Raw genomic sequence first — 14,180 nt, 5'->3', positions numbered from 1 at the left:
CAGAATAGAGCAAAGACAGTACAAGTAGTTGATATGTCTAAAGGTAAACTGCCCATGTTTCACACTCATGTGAAAGGGATGATTTCACTACTACATTGTATATCACTTCTGTTGACAGTTTGATAGCATGCTGGTTGAGTATCCTTTGGCAAAGTCTTCCCAAAGCCTGGCTTGCCTTTCATATTTATTTCTTCATCCAGGTAACCATCACTTCAGATGGTACTGCCAAGGTGTGTAAAGTTACTGATGTTCTTTAGTTTTGTTGATGGGGCTGTATGGATGAGGGCTTCAGTTTTTTTCAGGCTACTGGTGAGTCCAAACTGTTTAGTTGCCTCTCAGAATCTGTGAAGGATAATCTGAAGGTCACTTGACTAAGTAGAGCACAATCATTTACAAAAAGGGCTTCACATAGGAGTTCCTCAAGGGCTTTTACCTTTACAGTAAGATAGATGTGATTTCTGCCAACAGATTGTTGTGCCTGCTAGAATTATTGTGTCTCCTGTAAGGCTTTTTGCCTTACACTTCTTTTTTCTGCACACTGCAGTCAGTTTTGAATCCTGCTATTAATATTTACCTTCTTTCTAATCCAATTTTAATTCTTCACAAGCAGGACTGAGCATAAGGGACAAAAATTGTTAATGCGAACTGCCCTTGCAATTGATCATATCCAGGTCACTTTGTGGTGTTAATTAGGAAGCTGTTGTTTATCCTGGAGGTGAAAAAATGGAGACATTGGGGTCCTTGTCTGATGTAGGAAATAGTGGTATGTTGCCAGAGCAGTGAAGGAGTGGAAGAAAGCAATTTTTGCTCTCTCATGAGTTCTCGTCACTATAGTCATGAGTTTAGGAATAGGAACACTAATAATCCAGAATTTTTAGTTTTAAAATCAGAACCTAAATTAGAATCTTCTTTCTCCCTTGATTAGTAGCCATATAGTGTGATCATATATCACACTACAGCCATATATATCCCAGGGGGGAGGGATAGCTCAGTGGTTTGAGCATTGGCCTGCTAAACCCAGGGTTGTGAGTTCAATCCTTGAGGGGGCCATTTGGGGCAAAAATTGGGGATTGGTCCTGCTTTGAGCAGGGGGTTGGACTAGATGACCTCCTGAGGTCCCTTCCAACCCTGATATTCAAAGATTCAATGATATAGTGTGTACAACTCCTGATTTAAAAAAGAAACAATCACTTCAGCGATCCCAGACTATGGGGATTTATTTGACTATAAAATGAGCTTTTCGGAGTAGAGCAGGCACATATACTGTACTTCTACAATTATATACTGAGCACAGTCTTCTCAGAGGGGGAAGATATTTTGTCAGCTTCTTGGAGGCCATCTCCCATCAAGTGAAGTAAAGTGAGAGATGTGACTAAATATTAGGGCTGTTGCATGATTAAACAATAATAGAATACCATTTAATTATTTTTTATATTTTCAAATATATTGATTTCAATTATAACACACAATACAAAGTGTACAGTGCTCACTTAATATTCATTTTTGGTTACAAATATTTGCACTTTAAAAAACAAGAAATAGTATTTTTCAATTCACCTAATGCAAGTACTGTAGTGCAATCTCTTTATCATGAAATTTGAACTTACAAATGTAGAATTATGTACAAAAAAAACTGCATTCAAAAATAAAAAAATGTAAAACTTTAAAGCCTACAAGTCTACTCAATCCTATTTCTTGTTCAGCCAGTCGATAAGACCGATAACTTTGTTTACATTAGCAGGAGATAATGCTGCCTGCTTCTTGTTCACAATGTCACCTGAAAGTGAGAACAGTTGTTCTCATGGCACTGTTGTAGCCGGCGTTGCAAGATATTTACATGCCGGATGCGCTGAAGATTCATATGTCCCTTCATGCTTCAACCTCCATTCCAGAGGACATGCATCCATGCTGATGACAGGTTCTGCTCGATAACAGTCCAAAAGCAGTGCAGACTGACGAATGTTCATTTTCATCATCCGAGTCAGATGCCACCAACAGAAGGTTGTTTTTCTTTTTGGATGGTTCAAGTTCTGTAGTTTTCTGCATTGGAGTGTTGCTCTTTTAAGACTTCACAGGTGTTCCACACCTCGTCCCTCTCACATTTTGGAAGGCAGTTCAGATTTTTAAACCTTGGGTGGAGTGCTGTAGCTATGTTTAGAAATCTCAAATTGGTTCTTTCTTTGCGTTTTGTCAAATCTGCAGTGAAAGTGTACTTTAAATGAACAACATGTGCTGAGTCATCATCTGAGACTACTGTAACATGAAATACATGGCAGAATGCGGGTAAAACACTGAGCAGGAGACATACAGTTCTCTCCCAAGGAGTTCAGTCACAAATTTAATTAACACATTATTTTTTAATGAGTGTCATCAGCATGGAAGCATATCCTCTGGAATGGTGGCTGAAGCATGAAGGGGCATAAGAATGTTTATCGTATCTGGCACATAAATATCTTGCAATGCCGGCTACAAAGGTCGCATGCGAAAGCCTGTTCTCACTTTCAGGTGACATTGTAAATAAGAAGTAGGCAGCATTATCTCCTGTAAATGTAAACAAACTTGTTTGTCTTAGTGATTGGCTGAACGAGAAGTAGGACTGAGTGGACTTGTAGGCTCTAAAGTTTCGTATTTTGTTTAGTTTTTGAGTGCAGTTATGTACCCCTTTCAGGAGGCTGATTTGTCTTGCATACAACAAGTTTCATCTCACTTACCCGCTAGCTTACAAAATCAGACATAAAAATACAAAAGAGTCACAGCACACTATTACTGAAAAATTACTTACTTTTCTCAATTTTCCTATATAATTATAAAATAAATCACAACACCGAGGTCGAGAAAACTGATACAGTATATAGAGCATTATAAACAAGTCATTGTCTATATGAAATTGTAGTTTGTACTGACTTTGCTAAGTGCTTTTCATGTAGCCTATTGTAAACCTAGGCAAATATCTAGATGAATTGATGTACCCCCTGGAAGACCTCAGACTCCTGAAAGGGATATAGTGTTCTGGAACGGTTGAGAACGACTGTTGTACAGCACCAAACGCACTACTGACATACACAGTAATAAATTAATTTGTAAGCTATCTGGGGAAGAGGTTGTCTCTTAATACATGTTTTAGTACATTGCTTAGGCAAAATGGAGTCCTGATCTTGAATGGGGCCTCTCAGCAGGACTGTAATACAAAAACAGTGATGGTTTTGATCTGATATGCTGAAACTGGTAGAAATTCATGTTTTATTTGACCATAGGATTCTGGCATATCAATACACAAATTCTGAAGTTATGGTCTAGTTGAGAACCTGGTTGAGAACCACTGCTGTACAAGATAAAATATATACAGTCTGTGCCCTGATGAGTTTGTACAGTGCAAACCTGGAGTGGATGAGATGCTGGAAAACCCTAAAGAGGGAGTGGCTAGGAGTTCTGGTTGACTCACTATTTGCAAGTATCATTGAAGTGAGTCTTTAGGAGGGAATTGAATGGAGAGGCTGGTGGCTTGATGGACTTTGGGACAGGATGGATTGATTTAAATTATCGGTTTTAATCATGATTTAAATCAGCAAGCAAGAAGCATTGATTCAAATAATCAATTTTAATTTTGTTTTGCATTTGTACCTTTTAGGTAGTTTCCTAAAGAGAGGTTGATTTCGCATTGGTTGGTAACCATTAAAACATGTTAATCTGAAATTAAATACAATTGTTACACTAAATCTGTTGCTTTCCTTTGCTATCTAGGAGGATACACTATATCTGTTCACATTTGTTTAAGCAGTTCTATCACTTACTTTACATTGATTCAGATTCTTAATTTTTACATTTTTTTTATTGTTAGCAAACAGTGAATGATGCATTTTATTTACTAGATTTATTTTTACTTGTGATTTGTATCCAGCTCTATTTCCATGGAAATTAGAATTCAGTTAAAAATGTACAAAACCAGCATTTCAGTTTTTTTTATTAGTTACATAAAACTACCTTAACTATGCCAGAGATACAAGGAAAAAAGTGTATCGAAACAAGTTTTGCATTTAAAACAGATTTATTATACAAAGGTAGTACTCTCTGTAGTTAGCGAATTAAACTGATTGCTTCAGGTCATCATGTTCAAGATATTAGAATAGTAGATCTCATTGTCTCACACTTAGTTTTTGTTCACATATTGGAAAACTAAAATAAGATTTCCTGGTTTTTTTCAACTTCTAATCAGTTTCTCAACTTTGAATGAACTAATCATTGAATTGAATTAGTTGAATAAACTCAAATGAAGGAAATAGTCCCTCTGCACCTGCACAGTGTAAAGCTGGTGTAGCACTTCAGCAAATTCTGCTTCTGTGTGCTTAGACCTTGACTTCCATCAGTTGACTTTCTTTATAACTTTTGCAGCAAATGTGTACTGCTTAATATTTAAATTTAATTTAAATTTAATAATTTATAGTAAGTTTAAACCTGAACACATAGGTTGTCATACTTTAAAATTTAATTTTAAATAGGTTTATTTTTGAAAGAAAAGACACAGAATTTAAATTTTAAAAATGTTATTTAAAACCCCACATTTATTTGTATCCACCCTGTTGTGGAAGAAACAGACGAATGAGGCATTGAGGCTGGTATTCTTTACAGAGGAGAGGGTATGGAGTTCCGGAATGTAATAAGAGATGAAACTCGAGATAGGGACTAGGATGGTATTATTTAGGGCCTTGAAAACAGAACAGATTTAACTTGATGCAGCGTATATGTAAAATCAGATTTTTTTCTCGTTATACAGTACCTTTGTGCCTGTGTAAAGCTACCTCCCATAGAATTTCTCAGGAATGTTGGCTTATAAAGTACATTTAAATGTTTTACATGCCTCTCTATTTTTAGGGTACATGTAAATAGATAGTACTGTAAGATAAAATATACAATTTATCTACACAACAAATATCTGGGATTTTCTGTTTGCTATACAATAACATTTTTGTGTACCGTTCAGAAGTACAGTAAGCATCTAACATTTTGTAATAGGGTTAGATGGTAAATTTATGAATGATATGTTGGTTTGGGAATATTTAATTTGCGTGTGTATGTGTGTGTATATATTTTATATATCTCAGCCCTGGTACAAAACCCATGTTTCTTACTAGACACATCAAAATAAGATACCATTTACAGCAGATTGCGCAGCTCTTCATAATAGCATTCTCCTCTTGTGTGCTCTGATAGCAGTGATGTTAGCTGATGCTCATCCCTCTTTCATATATGCTTTTATCATAGTGAAATGGTAGCAATGTTGGCATTTTAAATTAACCTGTTTCTGAGTTAATACTTCAGGATATTAGGATATGCTCACACCTAGGGCTATTGTTGCAGGGTATCCGTAGACACAGGCGGACATCACTGCATCAGGTTGTTCTCTGCTCATAACTTGAAGGTTATCTTCACAGCCATGAGAGCTAGAAGGTTCTTTTAATTAAAGCTTAGGTTCTGGAGCGAAAGAAAGTTAGCTTCTCCTTCCCAAAAAAGGATGGCGTTACTGAGCTGCTGCAAACCATCCCAGCACCACCCTATACAACCAGTCCAAAATGTACAATAGCCACAACTCTAAACTCCTGAAATTTTAATGGTCCAATTTCATACATTGGAGGAGAATGGAGGCAGTGTGACTTGGCAAGGCTAAACCTTAATGGCGCTGCCATCCCATACACTGGTGAACAGGGCCGAGCTTCATGGGACAGGAGCTGTTGCTGCTGGGTATATGCGAGGCGGGCTCACTCTCCAACCTTGTTCCAGACTGGATTGGGATTAGGGTTGCAGTGCCAGGGCAGAGCATGCCGCTACACGTGGTCAGTGTCCCTGCAGAGGGGTGAAGAGGAGCAGCAGAGGAGGAGAGGATGCTGGCCTATGATGAATTTGGACTCTGGGTGGGTTGCCAAAAAAGATAAAATGGAGTTGGTGGGTCACCTTGGTTTAAAAAAAATTGGGAACCACTGACTTGGGTAATTTAAATATCAAACCATTTAACGGCAAACTGAAGTGGGTAATTTGAGTGTTCTAATTTCTCAGGGGAAGAAATTGCTACAAATTTTAAATTGTGGTTTGTTCTCCCCCCCCTCCCCCCAACTTCCTTCTTCAGGTATGGCCTCACAAGTCTTGGTCTATCCACCATATGTTTATCAAACCCAGTCAAGTGCCTTTTGTAGTGTGAAGAAACTCAAAGTAGAGCCAAGCAGCTGTGTGTACCACGAAAGAATCTACCCACGGATCTATGTGAATGGTAAAAACTTTGGAATTGCTCGTTCTCCCAACAGGGTTAGTACTTACTTTCAGACTAAGAACCCATTTGACAGACCTCGAGGACAGAACTTTTTGTTGCAGACAAGTGCTGTTGCTTTAAAAAATACTGTAGGTGCTACAAATGTGTTAGCAGTGCAGGCGCAACAACTTCAAGTTGAGGCACCTCAGACTGGTACACAGGGAACCAGGTTAGATTTACTGGATGGATCCCAGCGATGTGGATTGAAGCGTAAGAGTGAAGAGTTGAATAATCAAAGTAGCGCAATGCAGATAGTTGATGAACTGTCTATATTACCTGCAATGTTGCAAGCAAATATGGGAAACCCGGTGACGGTTGTGACAACTGCTGCAACTTCAAAACAGAGTGGTACCAGTGGAGATGGAGATTATCAGTTAGTACAGCATGAGGTGTTGTGCTCTGTGAAAAATACTTATGAGGTCCTGGATTTCCTTGGGCGAGGGACCTTTGGACAAGTAGTAAAATGTTGGACAAGGGGGACAAATGAGATTGTCGCAATCAAAATTTTGAAGAATCATCCTTCTTATGCACGTCAAGGACAAATAGAAGTGAGCATATTAGCAAGACTAAGTACTGAAAATGCGGATGAGTTTAATTTTGTGAGAGCTTATGAATGCTTTCAGCATCGTAACCATACTTGCTTGGTGTTTGAGATGTTGGAACAGAATTTATATGACTTTCTGAAGCAAAACAAATTCAGCCCTCTACAGCTAAAAGTAATACGGCCAATTCTGCAACAAGTGGCCACTGCACTGAAAAAACTAAAAAGTCTTGGTTTAATCCATGCTGACCTCAAACCGGAGAACATTATGTTGGTGGATCCTGTCCGGCAGCCATACCGGGTTAAAGTAATAGACTTTGGGTCTGCCAGCCACGTGTCAAAGACTGTTTGTTCAACTTATTTACAGTCTCGGTATTACAGGTAGGTGCTCATTCTATTTTTTTGCTTTGTTTTTTCTTTTTAATGAATATTAAAATTCTCCTCCATGAAAAATAACGCCAAAGGGTTTTGAAACTACAGTTTTTCAGACAGTAAATAGTAATTTGATTCAAATTGACCATGTATTCATTTCCTTAATTGTAAAATAAAATAGTTGATCATGATTTTAGATACAATTTGCTGACTTGAAGACTATTTACTGCACTGGCAGTAGGTTTGCTCTTTACATTACTACCTACAATGAGTTCCCTCCAGAATTATGTTTTGAATGTTGCATTCTCTCCTAATGCACCATGAAAATACCTCTGATTTGTCAAGCAGACTTTCTAAAAGAGAGCTTTTTTTTTTTAAACTTCATGGTATATATTTTTTGTTAGATTGAAAGCCATTAAAACAGAAGTCCTATGTATCAATTACATGCAACTTCCTATGCAGATGTTCCTTTTTCCTTGTCTCACCTAATATACAAATTTCTCTCTTTAAGCAGTTGGAAATAATGTGGCATTTGTAGTGGTATCTTCTATAGAAGAGATTATATATATATATATATATATACTTTCTTTATAGTTTTTCTACCATGTATGTACACTTATGCTAGATGCTATGTGCCCTCAACTCCAATCGGTTTCAGTGAACTTCAGGGACTGGTGAAGTGAATCCTGTACTTATGGCTCGTAGAGGTCCCAGCGCCTGGCCTCCAGCCTGAACCTGAACATCTACACTGCTGTTTTACAGCCCTACAATCTGTGCCCTGTGAACCCAAGTCAGTTGACATCGGCCAGCCGCAGGTGTTTTATTGAAGCACAGACATACCCAAAATCTTCTCAATGAGGATCCTACAAGAAAGAGAGGCTCATGCACAGCTGCTGTTCTGCTTTAGCAGTTCCACTTCTGCCTCCCAGTTCCCCCATTGCTTAATCTCTGACCCAAGTTAAGCACTAAAAAAACCCACAAATGTATACACACACAGCTTTATTGGGAAGCAGTTAAGAGTTGCTACACACACAATGTGCCTGACACAAACTCATAAAAGAGAGGAAATGAAAAATTAAGTGACCTAAGCATGCACATTATTGTTCCCCAATTGGAACAGGATTGGAAGAGGGTAAAGGTGCCAGTCACCTGTAACTTCCTGCCAGGAGTGCCAGTCCCCTGGTGGCATGACTGGGGCTCAAGCTGTTAACGTTTAGATTTCTAGCATAGCTAAGACCACAATTCAATAGGTATTGAATAGCTCCCTACGTAGAGATTTTACTACCTCTGATGTTGGCTAGAAAATTATAGTTTCGGTTATTGATGTATTATTTTTTGTGCTTTGAAAAGTGATGGACCCAGACTGGATGACCCTACTGAAACTTGCATAGGTATACTACTACTATGTCATTTTTCTGCTTCTGATTCAGATTGTACACCAGGCACTGATAGTTGTATCGCATTATTGTATTGACGCAATTATTCTGCTCCCTATTAAACATTTTAGTCTTGTATTTATTCTTTGTGGTTACATCAGCCAATTGACAGTCAGTGTTTTTATAATTTTTGTGGACCCATTGAAATTTACTCACTGTGTTCTCACCATAGGGAGAATGTGGACTATGGAAAGTTCTTATCAGAATAGCATTTTTTTCTAGCTTTCTTTGAATATGAAAAAATTACAGAATGTAAAACAAGGAAAAGTAAGACTGTCATAAATATTTATTTTCATGGCATAGAATTTGGACACATTCATCAAGTGAAGCAGGTCTGTATGCTGGAAAACCAACATGTAATCTATTATCCAAGGTATAATTTAGATATTAGTTCCGTTGTATCGCACTGTACCTTGCATGTATAGTGCTTGTTGAATACATACATTTTAAAAGTATTTCTGTGTGTGAAAAAGATAATATCTCTAAATTAAGAGTGCTCAAATTTTGTAGGCGCATGATTTTTGTGTGCCTACAGTGTCATGTTGCTTTAAGAACTTCTCGCAGAGAGAAGGCGTTAGCCTCATATCAAAGGATTGATGGACAGATGCACGTAGGTGCACATGCTAAGAAAGTATAAAATTTCAATTGTTGTAATTTAATTATAAGGTGCCTTGTAAATAGTCTGGTAGAAGATTACAAGATTACAAATCTCTGGGAAGTAAATAATATAAAGTTATGTTTAAAAACATTTTTAAAAATAATTTTTTATTCAGAGATAATAAGTGTGAATTAGGTTACTGATCTTGCAGCCTTCACGCTGCTGATACAGGTCCACCCACATGGAGCAGCTTGCAGGATTGAGGTCAAAATGATTTATATGATATCTATACTGTATTGTATCTCATAACTATATCTATATTTGAAATATATTGAGAATTGGACTTAATTTATTTTTTGCGTGGGAGGGGGGACCCCCAAACCTGTTAATGCGGATACTATTCTAAAACTCTTGTGTTAATCCTCCAACCGGAAACCTAACCTTTGGAAAGAGACTTGAAATTTATTACTTGGAATTTTCTGTCTGTTTCTAGTAACTGCAGTTTCATTTCAGCAAGTTGGGTTGCATTGCGGGTGCATAGCACCGTAGACATTGAGCAATTCAAATTCCTTTTGGGTAGCTTGGCATGCTGTCTGACTAAGGGCATTGCTGTCTAAAGCTAATAGCACTGCTATAACCCTTAATGCTATACAAGCACTTAGATAATGTTACTAATGTTAGATGATAATGGCTTGATCTTGTAAGTTGCTGAGCACCCTCAACTGCCACTGACCTGAATGGCAACCAAGTGTGCTCATCACCTCACAGAACTGAGCTCGAATAAAGAATTTGGAGCGGAAAGCAGCAAGGAAGTAGAGGGGAGAGGCATGCTGTTCAGAGATTACATAGCATAAGAGAGCACATAAACAGGGAGGGGGTGGGGGGATAGAGACACAATTTATTTCACAATAAACAGTGCCTCTTGCCATCCAGGCCAAGATCTGCATCTTTAAAAAATAAATAAATGAATACTGTGGCCTTCTCTAAAAGTTAGACCTTTATTTTCTTCATCAAATTTATAGCACTGTTGAATTTACATAGAAAAACATAATATATTCAATTTTAATAGAGATGTAATTGGTTTAGATAGAGATCAGCTCTCTTTTTATAAGAGGTTCTATTTAATGAAATGTCCATCAAGAGTAATTTGAAAATAGAGATTTTGTTTAATAGGTTAATCCCTCTTCTCTCCTCACATTCTCATTCTCATTCGCTGTTTACTGTGATCATGCTGATTATACATTGGTGCAAAGCCTTCGTCACTTGCTCACTGGCTAATCCTTTCATTTGCTGTTGTGAGTTGTATGTTTAATTCTCACTGGGGAGAATTTTATCATACAGCTGCCCAACAGGGCAAGCAGGGTAAGAGAGATTCTGGATTCAACCCAGATATTTTTCTCACAAACATATTTTACCAAGAAAATACCTGTACAAATATTAGTGTAGTGAGAGTGGTTTTTTTTAAGTATATTTTGAACTATAGATGCAGTCTGTACTGTAAGAGCTTTAGGATATAAATGTAGGAACAGACTTGCCCCACTTTCTCAGCAAAGCACACACAATCTTGATTCATAGTTATTTTTGAAAATAGGACTTAAGATCCCAAGTCACTTAGACATTTGTGAAAACTTTGCCCATATACTATTTTTAAAGTTGTATGGTTTTGGAATTAGTATTATTAATAACGATGATAAGAATACAGGTTATTACCACGACACCAATTCATCTACACCCCTTTATTAAATCTCAAGTCTGAATATTTGTATAATTGTTTTTAACATATCTAAAAGCTTAAGCAATAAGCAGTTTTTACACCCATACAGTAAGAAACATTTATAAACCTTAGATTAGAATACTCACAAAAGGATCATTCCCAGGGATAATCCCCTCACCCTGGCTAGCTCCAGTATAGTCAGGTAGGATCTGCTAAATACCCCCCTCCTTCCCCGAGAGCTTGGTTCTTTTATACAATGCAACAAATAAATGATGTCTCATTGACTGTTATCCTAGCTAACAGTTTGGAGTTGACCCCCTCCTTAAGCCTGGAGAAGACAAGATTTTTACAACTGTGCCTCTTTCTCCAAGCAAACATTGGTATGTTGGGGGTCACTACTGATTCCACACACCACATTCCAAGCTTAGCATCCTTCCCAAAACTTTGGTTGTTAGATGCCACATTTCTCCTAGTTCTTGAGCATATTATTTTCAAGGCCTTGTTACATTTTGCTAACCACCTACATATTATATAAGCTACAAAGCACGTATATTTTCTTAGCCAAGCTAAACTAATTAATCCTTTATATACCTTTTTAATCCTACATGTGTGCTTTACCGATGAAAGTGGGGCTAATCTGTTTCTCCATTTTGCCCATGTACTAGCAACTGTGCCTGCTTGAATTCTTTAGTTTGCTTGCTCAGCCTTTTAGAAGCAACAGTGCAACCAATGTAGGGATTTATGCCGCTGCTTTGAGTAGGTGCAGGCACACATTATGTATGTTCCCAGCACACCAAAGCCGTAAAACTTTGCCTAGTGGTACTGATAGGAGTGGTGCCCTTAGCTCCTCCCATAGCTATTTAAGGGTGGTGCCATCCCAGTCACCTTCAGTTTCTTCTCCCCCACCCCAGTGCTTGAGTTGGAGCATTTTTGTGGTATTTTACTTCACAGTTCTCTGTCATTATTTTCTATGCTTTTGTGTATAAAGTTAAATTAGTAGTAGTAGAATTAACTTAGTAAAATTTAGCCTCTTCTGATGCCTTGACCAGGTTTAATACATTGCCGTTTGTGTGGCGTGGCTGTTCCTGTTAGTGACCTCCATACTTGATGTATGTTTGTGCCCTGGGGAAGGGCACGTTAAAGAAAGGTGTTCCATCAATAATTCGCTCAAGAAGAGGATACAGGTGGCCAGAGACTTGAGCTTGATTCAGCACTTTCTCGAGTAGGCCATGAGGCCTGTATTCTCACCAGACACATCCACTGATTGTCAGGCCCCCCAGAGAGTGTCTGAACCAGCATGGGCTGCTGTTTAACCAGATTTGGATTCCTCTCCCAGGAGGGAGAGAGATAATTCTCCTTCCTCTGGTTCTCCTAGGAAAAGGACTCATAAAACAGACTGGGGCCATTCCAGACCTAGGAGAGATTCCTTCCCTTCTAAGGGGAGTGCGGTTCCTCCAGTACATGAGATAAAGCAGGACTGTCTACCTGTTCTCCTGTCCTGAAGCGAGAGCAATTGGACTCCCATACCATTGACTTCTGCACCATTCATGGGGCATTGGTTGAATCTGGTACCAGTGAAGTCAGTGTCATCACCGATCGTTTCCACCCAGTGGACTTGCTTTGCCTGTCTTTCATGACTCTTCATTAATTCAGGATCATTTAGCTGTGGTGACCTCTTCATCAATGTCCTTGGCCCTGTTGGGCCTGATTGCGCACCTGCTGCTGTTCTTGGCAGTCTTCTGCACTACTTCCAATTCAGGGTGAAGAGTTGAGGTCGCCATCCTTTTCCATATTGAGTGGTTTATTGCTTGGAGGTATTAGCTTCGGTGCTGACAACAATTCTTGTGCACACTACATCTATGGGACCAGTGCCAGTTTGGACTTCGGTACTGACGTCTGCTCTCGTACAGTGTGTGATTGCAAGACCCCTATCAGTACTGAAATTGCTGATTTCTTTCTTTGTTAGTACTGATGCTGCCTGCTTATCTGGGCTTCAGATAAGGCAGGATGTTTACTGGTCCCTCTGGGGGTGGCTTCTCCATTGCCTGAGGACTGTTTGGAAGGTTCTTCAGGGTCAGGCTCAGAGGCATCTTTGTCCTCTTCCCTCTTTGTCCCCTTCCCTTTGCAATACTGCTCTCGAAAGTCATCGAGATTTTCTGGGGATCACCATCAGTATCGAGTTTGGCACCACTTGCATTATAGGGTCTTGGCCCAGCTCCTACTGGCCACCAGTGCTGTACCTCTACCCACAGTGGCCTCCTTGGAACCCCAGGGATATTGTGTAGTCTGTAATATCCTGATGCTTGGTTCAATCCAGGACAAGGTCACCTATTCTGATAGCATCCCCTCCTCAATCTCTGGTACTGCAGCCACAGACTGGGGTTGCTCCTGCTCCTGCTGATTGTTGTTACAGACACCACAGGAGATTCCATTGGCTCCAATTCCTTCCTCTTCATCACCAGACAATTCTGGGGAGCCAAATTCTTCCTCTCCTGTACATGAGGATTTTAAATTGTAACACGGCCTCTGGAGGCACATGGCTTCAAACTTGGGAATTCAGGTTGAATTTGTTCAGAACACCCATAAGTTGCTGGGTATTCTTCAGTCCTCTGCTCCAGGAAGAGTGGCTTTCCTCATAAATGAAACTGTTGTGGAACCTGCAAAAAGTTTATGGCACACCCTGGCATCCTTACCACCCACAGCGAAGTATATGGATGACAGATATATACCTATGCAGTGTTTTGAGTACTACTTCTTGCATCTGGTGCCTAACTCTCTTGTTGTAATGTCAGGTAATGAGAGGTTAAAATGGGAAATACAAGTCCACTCCAAAAGACAAAGATTCTAAAAGACTGGACGTGTTGGAAAGCAAACTTTATTCTACCTCATCCTTACAAATGTGCGTTGCCAATCAGCAAGTGCTTTTACCAAAGCACTTTATAAATTGTGAGGCTATGGCAACGTTTACAGATAAGTTCAGGCTCTTTGGGCTTCTGGGGCCATAGAGAAAGGTCCCGTGTGGCATCAGGGAAACGGATTTTACTCATGGTACTTCGTCATCTCCATATTCCAAGGAGAGATGAGATCTATTCTTGATGTACCACAGTCTGAACAAATACATGAGTCCACATAGTTACTATAGCTACTATTCTTCCCACTTCGAATCACAACTGGTTTGCTACACTCAATCTTAAGGATGCTTGCTTCCATGTGATGATTTT

General features: G+C 39.1%; 1 protein-coding gene across 8 annotated transcripts in view; it reads left to right on the top strand.

The window, feature by feature from the left end:
* The window catches only part of HIPK3 (homeodomain interacting protein kinase 3), a 154,571-nt gene that overhangs the window by 29,284 nt on the left and 111,107 nt on the right, over positions 1–14,180 (top strand). For 6 of the 8 annotated variants that reach the window (XR_012668909.1, XM_048853458.2, XM_048853462.2 and 3 more), the window contains exon 2: positions 6,119–7,220. The exons of 1 other annotated variant lie outside the window; for it this stretch is intronic. Coding sequence is in view for 5 of the 7 variants with exons in the window: in XM_048853458.2 (XP_048709415.2) it covers positions 6,121–7,220 (1,100 nt within the window). In the remaining 2 variants the exon portion in view is untranslated. Of the gene's footprint in view, positions 1–6,118; positions 7,221–14,180 lie in introns of those variants that run through there. One more of the 8 variants, XM_048853465.2, reaches the window with a different exon arrangement.

The sequence above is a fragment of the Caretta caretta genome, chromosome 6 (genome assembly GCF_965140235.1).
Source record: "Caretta caretta isolate rCarCar2 chromosome 6, rCarCar1.hap1, whole genome shotgun sequence".
In the NCBI taxonomy this organism is placed as follows: domain Eukaryota; kingdom Metazoa; phylum Chordata; order Testudines; family Cheloniidae; genus Caretta; species Caretta caretta.
This window is presented reverse-complemented; position numbering and strand designations above follow the sequence as displayed.